Source organism: Mesoplodon densirostris, chromosome 3 (assembly GCF_025265405.1).
Source record: "Mesoplodon densirostris isolate mMesDen1 chromosome 3, mMesDen1 primary haplotype, whole genome shotgun sequence".
Taxonomy (NCBI): Eukaryota; Metazoa; Chordata; class Mammalia; order Artiodactyla; family Ziphiidae; genus Mesoplodon; species Mesoplodon densirostris.
Genome location: NC_082663.1, coordinates 141,448,535 through 141,462,011, shown reverse-complemented (window position 1 = coordinate 141,462,011; position 13,477 = coordinate 141,448,535). Strand labels below are relative to the sequence as shown.

The 13,477-nt window shown below is 53.4% G+C and overlaps 2 protein-coding genes across 2 annotated transcripts; one reads left to right on the top strand and one right to left on the bottom strand.

Moving 5' to 3' along the window:
• Positions 1-4,358: 4,358 nt before the first annotated feature.
• On the top strand, positions 4,359-7,160 carry LRRC25 (leucine rich repeat containing 25). The gene is made up of 2 exons (XM_060092175.1): positions 4,359-5,149; positions 7,022-7,160. Exons 1-2 carry the CDS (start codon positions 4,359-4,361, stop codon positions 7,158-7,160), a joined length of 930 nt encoding a protein of 309 aa, XP_059948158.1.
• A 2,881-nt stretch (positions 7,161-10,041) lies between these two features.
• GDF15 (growth differentiation factor 15) lies at positions 10,042-12,548 on the bottom strand. Its single transcript, XM_060092174.1, has 2 exons — positions 12,242-12,548; positions 10,042-10,936 (listed from the first exon to the last, which is right to left on the bottom strand). Exons 1-2 carry the CDS (start codon positions 12,522-12,524, stop codon positions 10,293-10,295), a joined length of 927 nt encoding a protein of 308 aa, XP_059948157.1. The 5' UTR covers positions 12,525-12,548; the 3' UTR covers positions 10,042-10,292.
• Between the last annotated feature and the right edge of the window lie 929 nt (positions 12,549-13,477).

Below are 13,477 nucleotides of genomic sequence, written 5' to 3'. Positions count from 1 at the left end.
GCCTCAGTGTTGGAATCCACCCACACCCAGGCCCGCCAGCTGGCGCCCCTCTGTTCCTCTCATCCTAAAAGCCTGAGTTCTTGTGTGTGCTTGTTGGCTGATTTCAATGTTTGGATTGAACGTGTTGACTGTGATTTGTATTCACATGATATGATAGGATTCTAAAAGAAAAAAGATAAAAACATACATGGGGAGCTTCTCCCTCCCATCCATCTGCCACTAAGAGGTAACCCCAGGGTATTTGTTTTTCCTGTTTCAACAAAAGTTTCTATAGGGGGGCTTCCCTGGTGGCGCAGTGGTTAAGAATCCACCTGCCAACTCAGGGGACATGGGTTCGAGCCCTGGTCCAGGAAGATACCACATACCACGGAGCAAGTAAGTCTGTGCGCCACAACTACTGAGCCTGCGCTCTAGAGCCCGTGAGCCACAACTACTGAAGCCCGCGCACCTAGAGCCAGTGCTCTGCAGCAAGAGAAGTCTGCGCACCGCAATGAGAAGTAGCCCTCGCTCACCGCAACTTGAGAAAGCCAGTACGCAGCAACGAAGACCCAACGCAATCAAAAATAAATAGATTTTTTAAAAAAGTTTCTGTAGGAAGCTGCTTTTTGCGCCCCCCCCCCCACTAGTTAACATATTCATTTGAAGACATCTGCTCTCACCCAGGCCCACTCTCGCCCCAGGGCCTTTACACAGGCTGTTCTACTCCCTGCATGCCCTTCCCCCACCTCCGTACTCAATAAGCCCCCTTATCCTTTGCAATAAACCCTCCCTTGATCATCCCATTAAAAAGTTGCCACCCTCCCTGCTTGCTTCCCAACTTTACTTTCTCTGCCACCTGTTACATATTTTTTAATTAATTAATTAATTAATTTTTGGCTGCGTTGGGTCTTTGTTGCTGCGTGCGGGCTTTCTCTAATTGTGGCGAGAGGGGGCTACTTTTCATTGCAGTGCACGGGCTTCTCACTGCAGTGGCTTCTCTTGTTGCAAAGCAGGGGCTCTAGGTGCACAGGCTTCAGTAGCTGTGGCATGCAGGCTCAGTAGTTGCAGCTTGCAGGCTCTCGAGCGCAGGCTCAGTAGTTGTGGTGCATGGGCTTAGTTGCTCCGCGGCATGTGGGATCTTCCCGGACCGGGGATCAAACCTGTGTCCCCTGCATTGGCAGGCAGGTTCTTAACCACTGCGTCACCAGGGAAGTCCCATATTTTCTTGATAGATTCTGCATGTTTCCAGCCTCCCCGACTACTACAAGAACTCCACGGGGATTGGGAGTTTGTTTTGTTCATGGCTGTATCTGCAGCTCCTAGACCAGTGCCTGGCACACAGTAGGAGCTTAATAATGGTTTGTGGAGGAAATGAATGAGTCTTTCCTTATTGTTTCATAGAGATCTATAATTTCATTTTCATGACTCTGTAGCACCTCTCAGGATAGATGAACTGCTATTGATCTAATCAATCCCTTAGGTGGTTTCCAATTTTTGTTTTCATAAAACAAACAATGCTGCAATGAATCATCCTGTAGCTCTGTCATCTTTTTGCCTTAAAAAATTTTTTTTTATTGAAGCATAGTTGATTTACAATATCTTGTAAGTTTCAGGTGAGTTTTTTTTAATTGTCCAAAGTACACTTAACAAAATATTTACCACTTTAGCCACTTTAAAGTGAACAATGCAGTGATTTTTAGTACATTCACAGTGTGTGCAACCATCATCCCTATCTAGTTCCAGAACCTTTTTATTACCCCAAAAGGAAACCCCATCCCCATTAGCAGTCACTCTCCATATCCCCCTCCCCAGCCCCTGACAATCACTAATCTACTGTCTGTCTCTGTGGATTTGCCTGTTCTGGACACTTTATATTAATGAAATCATAGACTATGTAGTCTTTTGTGTCTGGCTTTGTTCACTCAGAATAATGTTTTTGAGGTTCATCCACATGTAGTGTGTATCAGAGCTTCATTCCTTTTTATGGCCAAATAATATTCATTGTATGGATGGACCACATTTAGTTTATCCACTCATCAGTTCCTGCCCCTGTCATTTTGTAAACATGAAAATATTCAGGAGTCCCAGGAGTGGGATGCTGGATCAGTGGGCATGTGCATTCATAATTCCCGTGACAGGATGCCTTACATCGGGCTGCACTACAGATGCTCCCCCAGCAATGTGTGGGGTTGCCTGTTTCCCCACAGCCTGGCCAGCACAGGGTGTCATCACACTTTTGAATTTTTGCCCATCTGATAGATGGAATCAAACAGTGTCTCAGAGTTGCTGTGATTTCCTGTTTTTTACTAGGAGTGAGTATCTTTGGGCTGTTGAAGAACAAATTGCAGCCCTTCCCCAAAGTCTCAGTTCAAGACCTTTGACCATTCGTCTGAGTTTGGAGATGGCAAAGGGGCAGAGTCTGAGGAGAGGGGAAAGCGTGGGGGAGTAGACTCCAGCCTCCCAGAGTCCAGGAAAGACTCTTGACATCCCATTTTACAGATGTGGAAACTGAGGTACCATTTTACAGATGTGGAAACTGAGGTACAGAACAGTTAAAGTCAAGCAGTGAGCCAGGGGCGGGAAAGGATTTGAACCTGGTCTGCCTGAAGCCTGGACCCCAATGAGGTTGAGACTCTCTGTCAGCCTACCTGTACTCATTCCCTCCTCAATCTCTCTTGTGTCACTATCCCTCAGGTCTGACTCAGCTCCCCCTCTCCCTCTGGGACTCTGGGCTCCTCAAAAGGTTTCCCACCTCCAGACCCCAGACTCACTCCAGAAGAATCTTTTGACACAGTGCCCCTCCCCTGCTCACACACCTGCCTGGCCCTGGGAATAAAGCCCCACTCCTCCACCTGGCTTTGGAGGCCTGTGCTGCCTCCCCAACCTGCCCATGTCACCAGTTCCTCCATTTAGTCTGTCCCTTCCAGCCACTCCACTCCTAACGACGCTGTCCCAGCCGGCCATGCTTTCTCAAGCTGCAGGACCTTTACTCCTGTTGTGCCTTCTGCCTGGAATCTGCAATGCATTCGTTTCTGTCTTCCACTGCAACTCATCCTCCAAGCCCCAGACTCAACATCCCCTCCCCCAGGGAGCCCTCCTCACATCCCCCCTGCAGCATGGAGGCATGATTTGTACGTGAGGAGAGCTCTGAGCTTGTGGGAGAGGCTAGGAGCTTGGAAAGTCAAAGGCTGTTTGCCAAGGAATCCTTGGCAAACTCCTACTCATGTGTTGAAACCCCAATTCTAATGTTTCCTCTCCAGGAAAGCTTCCAGTACCCCGTCCCTCACTGTGGCCTTGACCTGACCCCATCAGACTTGGGACGCCTGTGTCCGGTTCTGTCTTTTTCCGAGACTGGTTGCTCCTGAAGAAACTGGACAGGGCTGAAGTCTCTTGGAGGCTCAGCATGGATGATGTTTGTTGAACGAATAAATGAATGCATGGGCTGGGAGTCAACTGAGCTGAGACCAGGAAGTGAGTTGATGAGGTAGCAGTTAGTTGGGGTGTTACTGGGGGACGTGTAGTCATTGGGTTCCAGTAAGAAGGAAGCAGGCTGCCCCTGCCCTTCCCCTAAGAATCCTGGTCCTTGAGGCCTTTCAGCGGGGTGGGGGTGGGGGGGCGGGTCTCTGTATCTTCTTCATTCTTCCCCTCTGCGCTTCAGCCGACACCAGTTCCTCTTCCCCTGAGTCGCTGGGTAGAGCCTGAGAAGCGCCAGGCACCACAGTGGATCCGGATCCGCGGAGGGTCAGACCTTCTGACCCCCCGCGTCCAGGTGAGCCACGACGCAGCCCCTCCGCGCCGGAGACTTCTAGAGCACGACCGAGGCCAAGGCGTGGCAGCGGGACCAGAAAGGTAGGACGGAGGCACTAGAACTTGGGTCTGTGCAAACCAGAGCTGGTGGGACCCCGTCAGCAGACCACCCCCCCCCCCCCCCCCCCCCCCGGCCGCCAGCAGCCTGCAGTTCGGAAAAGAAAGGCAGAGGGGGCGGGGTCGTTTCCGGGGCAATGGCTCATTTGCATATAGTCCCCGACTTGGCCAAAGAGGGCTCCCGAAATGTTCGGGGAAATTGGGCAACTTAGCCCGAAGTGGCTGATCTGAGAGAAGGGGAAGGGGCTGTCTGGGTCAGGTCTCCTCCTCGCCTTCCAAGCCCCTGAGGCATCCGGGTTAGGCACACATTCCTCAGAAGGGGAGACTGAGGCAGGGGGCCAGAGCCAATCAAAGAGGAGCCACCAGCGGAAGGGCTAAGTTTTAACACTTCAGAAGTGGCCTGAGCTGCTCTCGGCTATTAAAAATATATATAACGAACATACGTGGCGAGGGGGAGGGTGACCCCAGACTGAGGTTGGGGCTTGGATTCTGGTGTCTCTGCCTAGGTTGCTTGCATGGGGGGCGCCCTGGTATGGGTGCTGTTGTTGCCGCTGCTGCTGCTGTTCCATCCAGGCAGCCAGGAATTGTCGTGCCATGTGTCCTCGGGGGACGTGGACTGGACCAGGGAGTTCACGGACACATGCCTGAACTTCAGTGGCCAAAGCCTGAGCCGGCTGCCTCAGAACCAGTCTCTGCAGGCCAGCAGTGTGCTTCATCTCGACCTGTCTGGGAATGGCCTTCGAGAGCTCCCACCGCTTTTTTTTGCTCACCTGGGAAAGCTTCAGGTCCTGGATGTGACCAACAACCCCCTGGACCCCGTGGACAGGGCACTGGCCGAACACTGTGACCTTGACCTGAGGGCTGACTGCAGCTGTGTCCTATTACCCTGGCACGAGGTCCGGCGGGACAACTGCTCTGGCCCACTGTCTCTGCGGTGCCTGGATGTGTCCACCGGCGCCTGGCACAACGTCTCTGCCTTCTTGGAAGTGGGCTGTGCCCCTCCTCTGACCATGACAACCATAGGAGCGCTGGTGGCCAGTGGAAGCCTGTTCTTCATGCTCGCCATTGCTGGCCCAGTGCTGGCGTGGAGACTCTGTAGACATCGGGTAGGCGGTAGCCGGGGCATGAGCAAAACGTGGGCTGCTCAGAATGGTCCTAGGTCTGGCTCGGGCCAGCAGCCACGGTACAGTAGCCGGGGCCTCAGCCCTAAGCTCCCAGCAGCCACCCTGCCCGGACCTTCCACTTCTGACTATGAGAACATGTCTGTGGGCCAACCAGCTGCCAGGCACCAGTGGGCTGAACACAGGTGAGTGACCCACACACATCTGCCTGCAAGACTCTGGAGCCAGATGGCCAGGGTTCAATTCCCAGCTCTGCCTCTTACAGGCTGTGTGATCTTGGGCAAGTCATTTCCACCTCTCTGAGTCACTGTTTCTTCACCGATAAAATGGGGCCAATAACAGCCCTCCGCCTCATGGAGTTGGGACAAGAATTGAGTTCTTGTGCTTGAGACAAGCGTCCCTCTCGTGACCTGCAAACCCAGCTTCTGGCTGCCAAGGATTGGGAGAGAGGAGGCAGGTGTTCAAGGCAGAGTCGGGGCTCTGCGGTAGCGGTCAGTGGCCTGGGCTCAGATGTCGTGTGACCCAGGGCTGTCTCTGAACTTCCGTTTCGGTCTCTGTAAAATGGGACAGCACTCCGGTCTACTTCTGACACATAGGAGATGCTAAGAAAGCCGTCTGTGTCTCTCTCTACCCCACAAAGCCCTGCCTCCAAAGTTGCCTGGGCTTAGATAGATGGGTTCAACTTTTCCTGGTTGGATGAGGGAGTGGAGGGGATTTCAGGGGGGCAGGCACAAGGAAGGGCAAAAGCCTGGAGGTGGGAGAGAACAGAGAATCTGCTGTGCATGTGTTTTGAGAAGGCAAGACATCAGGACTGAAGTTGGAGGGGGCTGGGAGGATCCAAGCAGTAAGGGAAGAGGGTCATGGCTGGGTTTGGGGGCAGCAGAATCCAAAAGGTGGGGAGGCCTGTGGGAGGCTGTTGGTGAGAAATAAGAGAATACGCAAAGCAGATGCAAATATGGCTCAAAAGTGGAAGTGGGCTGAGGTAAGGAGTTGAAGGCATCACACTCCCTAAGGCAGCTTGTGTTCTGATGTTTGCCTCTGCCTCGCTGTCACCAAGACCTCAGGACCAGTCTCCTCTAAAAACACTGTTTAGAATTGGATGTGTCAATCCCAACCTACATTTTACAGTTGCAGAAATGGAGGTTCTGGAAATTCACTGGTGGTCCAGTGGTTAGGACGCTCTGCTTTCACTGGTGAGGGTGCGGGTTCAATCCCTGGTCGGGGAACTAAGGTCCCACGAGTCATGCGGTGTGACTGAAAAAAGAAAAAGAAAGAAAGAAAGAAAGAAATGGAGGTTCTGGAAGGCAGGGGAATGACATGCCCAAGGTCAGAAGCAGAAGCAAGAAACAAACCCTGACTTCCATCCCCATACAACCATTTATGTATTTGGAGTAATTTATAATAAAGTACAAATGACTGATAGACACCACTTACCCAAAGTGGCCTTTTTTACAAGAGGAGCGGGGATGGGGGTGTTAGGATGTTCTGGAGGCAGGAAAGTTCTCCTCTGGGTGTCTTGCCCACCATAGCAAGACATTCCTAAGAAGCTACCTCCTCCCTGATCCATTTTGTGGTTGGGGAAACTGAGGCTCAGAGTTTTATTTTTGTATCAAGACCACAAATTCAGTTGCTTCCGGGGACCTGGTGAAAACATTTCCCATCTGAAGGGGCACTGGTTCAGCTCCAGCCACTTGTGTTCATGTGGCTGGTGTGACTAGAGCTTCCAGTTCTTCAAGAGGAAAACAAAACCTACAATTTAATGTAAAAAATGGGCAACCATCTCAACTTTAAGGAAGAAAAAAACCCTACAATGACTCAGGGTCCTTGGACCACAGCGTTACAATACTGAATCCACAGAATCTTCCCTGAATCACTGCCCCTTACTTGCTTTCCTCACAGAAAGTTGGGCCACGCTGGGAGAACACTGCCCCATGACTCACTTTTCTCATATGTAAATATTAGGAGTGGACTCAATCGCCCTGAACTACTTTGCCTCTCAAAGCTGATGTGCCTGCTCCCTGAATTCTACCTGCCCTCCCATCTGTCTGTCCCCACAGGCCTCACCCTTCAGAGGACAGCAACTTCTACATGAACTATGAGAGCCTCCACCATGATTCCCAGCCTGTCTACTGCAACTTGCAGTCGCTGGGCCAGGCCTCATCGGATGAAGAGGAGTATGTGATCCCTGGGCGCTGAGCCTTCAACATCTCAAACTCCAGCCTACCCCCTTCCAGGTGACTTGGGGCACCCTGGATCTTCCCTGGCCTCAGTCTTCCCATCTGAGGAATGGGGCCAGGGAAGGATCATCCTTGAGGCCCCAGGGGGGGCTCTGCAGCCCCCTCCCTAGACCACTCTGCTCCTCAGGCCACTCGGCTGCTAGAAGTGGAGAAGGAGAGACCCCAACACAGGGATGGGAGGGTCAACGTGTGAATTCTGTCGTCACCCTCCCGTTGGTGTGCAAGTATTGCCCAATAAATTCTGTGGGACAGATGAGGCTGCTGGGCTCCCAAGACAAGAGCTCTGGGACTCCCAAATTGCTCCCAACCCCCAGTCTCTCCCCTCTGTCACTCTCAGGTCCCCTTCTCAGGTGCCTGGTATCCAGACTTGGCCCCCCAGGGCAGCCCACACTAGCCTCAAAGGGATCCTTATAACTCTTGAATGGGACTGCGCCCCTCCCCTGCTCACGCACACTCTATGGCTCCCCACTGCCCCCAGATTCTTAGCCTGGTGGTTGAGACCTGCGTGACCCAGCCCTGCCCAACCCACTGCCCTCTCCCATTCCTCTGTCCTTCTGGTCTGGGCCTCCTCCCCATCAAGCTCACCTCCCTCCTGAAGCTTTCATTTTCTCATGACATTTACCCATGCCTTTCCTTTTGCCCAGATTGCCATCCCCTTCCATGTTTTCTCACTCTTAAGCATCTAAATACAGATGCAGAACTCTGGTCTGGGCATCAGGAGGCATGGGTCCACTTCCTGACTCTGCCATTAACCCTCTGGGCTTCAGTTCCCCCATCTGTAAAACAAGGTGATTAAAATTGGCCTCTAAGGCTGTTTTAGCTCTAATATGCTGAGACACCTTAACGCACCCTTCAAGGCCCAGGTGCAATGCCAATGCCACTCTGAGAACCCTTCCCTGGTTCCTCCTCAGGCAGAGTTCATCACTCCCAGAGCTCAGTGTATTTCAAGAGTTTGTTCAAGCTCATGCCTCAGCTGGGTTTCCTGTCAGCTGCTCCCAGCCCGACTCCTGCCAAGCCCCCAAACTAGGGGAGACAGAGCTGGACACAGACACCCCCAGTCCTGGGATGTCAAGCCTGGGCCAGAAGGAGAGATGGAACGACGGTACCCAGAGGAAGATGAATGAAGGAGTTTAAAAAGGGCTGTATGTAAGAGGGGAATCTGAAGTGTGTTTTGAAGGATGCATAGGTGTTCGAGAAGTAGAAAGGACAAGGCACACTGGGCAGGGGGACCAGCCTGGAGGTGTGAAAAGGCACATGGGCAGCAGTGTCCGGCAAAGGCAACAATTGATGTTTGGGGAGAGACTCAGTATGGCAGCTGCTACCTTTAGGTGATCCTGACATTGAGTTTAATTTTGAGGTTCCCTTGGCTTCCCAAACACCTGGGAGTGACCCAGCGTGGGAGAGGCAACCTATGAGGGTCTCCAGCTTCCTTGCATCCCTGCATCCCTGCCCTAGACACTACTCGAGCCCCCACTCCTGCTGCCAAAAATCTGTCTTCCTCTGCTCACTAATGCATTGCCTGGGTTGACCTCTTTGCACAATTCTTAACTACCATCAGCCACTTATGATTTATACTCATTTGTCCCTGCACTCAGCTGAGCTTGAACGGAGTGGTTTTTGCCTACGTTGTTCCTTCGTGTCCTCAGTGCCCAGCCATGGCCTGGCACAAAGTGGGTACTCACTGAATACATTCAGGGGCACCTGCAGTCATTCAGATCTGCCTCTGGATGGTGGGGTTCACAGGGGACACATCTCACTCACTGCTGAAGCTGGGTGCCCTGTCCTCCAGACTCCCATGACGGTTCCTCAGGGTGAACAGGCAAGTGGGTGTGGGGAAGGGGCTGGGCTTGGTACATCTCAGCAATTCCAAGCTCCTAAGTAGGAAAAGATATAACCTGGGAGATGTGGTGTGCATGAAAACATTCTTCACAACTTGCTTCTCCCTGCTCTTTTTTAAAAAAAAAAAAAAGTTAATTAATTAATTTTTGGCTGCGTTGGGTCTTCGTTGCTGTGCATGGGCTTTTCTCTAGTTGTGGCGAGCAGGGGCTACTCTTCGTTGTGGTGCTCAGGCTTCTCATTGCAGTGGATTCCTTTGTTGCAGAGCAGGGGATCTAGGCACGCGGGCTTCAGTAGTTGTGGCCCACGGGCTCAGTAGTTGTGGCTTGCAAGCTCTAGAGCGCAGGCTCAGTAGTTGTGGTACACGGGCTTAGTTGCTCCATGGCATGTGGGATCTTCCCGGACCAGGGCTCGAACCCATGTCCCCTGCTTTGGCAGGTGGATTCTTAACCACTGTGCCACCAGGGAAGTCCCTCTCCCTGTTCTTTTTATATGAAAGGATAGAGGCATCATTAACATGAAGGGAGGTGCCACAAACAGGAGAGGTAATGGGACTCTTCCAAGTCGGGGGCAGATTCACACACAATGCACTTGACTCTGGGCTGCCTGTGTTTGGAAAGGTGACCCCCATGGAGGGAGAGAGAGCAGGATGGTGATAGAGACAGGGCCAGATAATTACGGAGACAGGAGTACTGAGAGATCAGAAGAGATGGAGGGAGACTGAGACCCAAAAGGGTCTCAGAAACAAAAGCAGAGGAATAGGGAGGTAGAGAAGCACAGAAATAGAGAGAGGGATGTCTCCGGCTGCGCTTGAGGACCATTGCCATCATGAGCACCGTCCAATTTCTTGGCATTCCCAAGAACGTCCTGCCACCCATTCCCCGGACTGTTCCAGTCATCTCATATCAGCTCCCCTGAGGGAATTGAGGCCAGCGGGGGTGGGCTCTTCCCAAGGTCACCAGCTCCATCCTGGACACCACAGGGGTCAGGTCAGACAGCTTCATTTTTATTACCAGAGTTTTCCATAAACACACACCCTGTCAGATCACGCCTCCCCAGCCCTCCAGTCCCCAGGCAGATCACCCCAATAAATTAATAATAAATACAAACATAAATACATAGGTTTGGGCCAGGAGGGAGCAGACAGCAATGGTTAGGAATCGGGTATTTCAGGTTCCACGAGCCCATTAGACAGACAAGGACAACTGAAGTCATTTCCATTGCATTTGTGCCATAAGTGAAGGACCAGGGCCGCTCACACGCAATGGCAGTCCTTGGCCACGAGGTCGTCGAAGGGCGTGAGTGACACGCGGCCGTCGCTGTCTTGGTGCATGAGCACCACCGGATCGTAGCTGGCTGGCACGCAGCATGGGGCAGGCGCAGCATCAGGGTTCAGGCCATGCAGGCGCGCTTGCATCTGCGCGTGCCTGTTAGCCGATCGGAAGTGGCTCGGGCACGCGCCGATGCACATGCGCACGTCCAGCTCGCGCGGCGCCAACACCCAGTCAGCCCAGCCCAGGTCCTCGAGCGACGCGCGCAGGCTCTGCAGGTGACAGCAGCGCCCCTCCCCGAGCGGGCAACCGTCCCGGGTGCGAGCACGCACGTGGCGTCGCCCCCTGGTGGCGCTTGTCCGCCAGTGCAGCTCAAGCTGGGGCTGTGCAGAAGACAACGCCTCCAGCAACTCGTCCGGTCGCCGCAACGGTCGCAGGCGTATTGCGGGAGCCCGGGAGCTTCCGAGGCTGAGCTGACGCTGTAGTGGCCGCGTCACGTCCCACGAGCTCCGCGCCCTCGGGGACAGCCGGAGAAGAGCCCTATGCAGGCGGGAGGCTGCAGGGAGCCCCTCAGTTAAGTCGACCCGGGGGATGCGCAGGTGCAGGTGGCCGCCTGGTCCAAGTCGCACTATGGGAGAGAGGAAAACCAGTCATTCACGGGCCTACTGTGTGCCGGACGTGGGGTGGTGGTGGTGTGTGTGTGTGCCCATTTCCTCCAACGCCCCAAGCTAGATCCTACCTCAGGGCCTTTGCACAAGCTACTTCCTCTACCGGCCACACTCCTCCCCTGAATCTCAGCATGGCTGGTTACATACCACTCCAACCTGCCTAAAATTGGCACCGACCTATTTTATTTGGCTGTCTATTATTTGCCTCCCCCACCAGAATCTCAGCGGGGATTTCTGTCTGCTTGGTCACCACTGTGCCTGGCACATAGTAGGTGCTTAGTTAATACTTGCAGGAATGAATGTGTATCTGATCTTTTAGAGAGACTGAGATTCCAGTGCTGGCTCCGCCTCCTTCTGGCTGCCAAAATCACTTTTACTGAAGTTCTACTAAGTGCCCGGGGCTAGGGATACAGCAACGAGCTACTGTGTTTTCAACTCTCTGGTTTCCTCCATATCTGAGAAATGAAGGGTGTCTGGCTCCCTAGGATTCTCAGACCTCCAGGCTGGTACAGATGTTGGGGATACTGGGGAGACTGAGGTTTGAGGGCTCACAACCCGGTCGCTAGGCTCAGAGAGAGGGAAGTTTTCCTGGAGTCCCACAGCACAAGTGGGATTAGGGCGGGATAAGAGCTCTCCCTTCTGGCCTGACACCCTTCCCTCAACTCCCAGTTCCTAGCGCAGCCCACATGTCCTTGCACCCCCTCCTTCCGCTGGAGGCTCGGTGGAGGGCGTGAAGATACTCCACTCCCTCCCTAAGGCACCAGTCACGTGCAACTTTAGCAGTGCCTTGGCGCGCAATTGCATCAGATTCACAACCAGCCCAAGCAGGTTCTGTGCATCTCTGCGCACCACTCTGTCTCCTCCCCCGCCCCGCCCTTCCGCCGGACCCCTGGATCCTTCCCACTGGAAATCCCCCTCTAACCCTTTCCTCACATCCAAGGGCAGGGACCATGTCCCCTCGCCTGACCTTGTCTCTGGGTTCTCCGGACTCTTTGAGTCTTCAGTAGAGTCTCTGGATTCTCTGGCCCTAGTTTCCCCATCTGCCACCCGGGGAGGTGTTGTAACATCTCAGGTTGGCTAAGCCTCTCCTGTTCCTGATGCAAACCCAGGCTTTAGTTCCCCCATCAGCCTCGAGGGGTGACTTTCTTGCTGGGTTCACGGATGGGGAAACTGAGGCTCGGCGGTAGGTCTAGGCCTCTATGTCTAAGAACCACTGGTTAAATGATGGGAGCTGCCCAGGGTGGGGCCTCTGAGATTTTACTCACGCTTTGGAGTGACTATCAGGACTTGAGGAAGGGGAATGAGGTCCGGGTTCGAGTCTTCCCGGGTCTGGTTCGCTCGAAGCTGGGTCAGCAAATCTTCGTAGCGTTTCCGCAACTCCCGGAATCTGGAGACATCAGGACTGGAGTGCACGTATGAGGGTCCCGGGAAAGCGGGGAAGTGCTCCTGGGCCAGAGATAGGGCGCCTCCCGACGGCAGCCAGGAGAACATCAGCAGCATCAGCAGCATCGGAGAGCAGTGTGGTGGTGTCGGTCTCTGCCCTGGCATGGCTGTGTTAGTTAAGCTCTAAGCTGGGACTGACCGGACGCTGCTGGACTAGCCTTTATAGTCCCCGGACTTTGTCCGCCCCCGCCTGCCTGGTCCCGCCCACCGTGGGTGCAGAGTAAACACTCCAGGGACCACAACTGGGAGGGGTCTTTGGCTGCTTTTCAGGGGGCAGTGCTTTTTGATGGGGGGGTTGCTCCTAGGTATGCTGGGGAACCCCCCTCAGGAGCCTCTCTGAGCCTCAGTATCCTCTTCTGTGAAATGGGGACATCATCCCAGCTTGGTGGACTGGAGGGAAGAATAATTTTCTCAAAAAAGATTTATTACTATGTGCTAAACTCCACAACAGGAGCTTAAGAGGTGAGGTGGCTTTCTTCCCTGATGAGATTCCTGCTCTCCCCTCTTTGCTTAGGGTCAAAGGCTGAAGATAGTGAAAAACAAAGGAAGCAGAGGAAAAGAACAGCCAGAAAGTGCAACCTGGGGCAAATCATTCCTCTCCATCACACCTCTATTTCTTCATCTGGAAAATAAGGAAGGATTGAGACTTTCACTGGAGAGAAGGTCAAATGAGGTGTAAAGGACAGGACCAGGCACATAGCAGGTGCTTGATAAACTGGGTGTTTTTGCAGTTACTCATCTTCAGCTGGGGAACTCCTATCCATTCCTCAAAACCCTACTCAGAAAGCCCCTCCTCCAGGAAGCCTTCTCTGACATTTCCTTTCCAGGCTCAGCAGGGTGCTTCCAACCCCATCCCTTCCTCCAGCCTAGCCCTGACCCCACAGTGCTGGGAGTGTGTGTGCTTGGCTCTGTCTGCCCCAGACTTGGGGCTTCTTGAAGGCTTGGGCAGGGATGAAGCTACTCTGGGCCCCCATCATTTGGCTGGGCCTGAAGAAGAGGTGGCAGAGAATTGGGGTGCTGGGGCCTGGGGCAGTGAAGGCTGGTATCAGGTCCAGCCA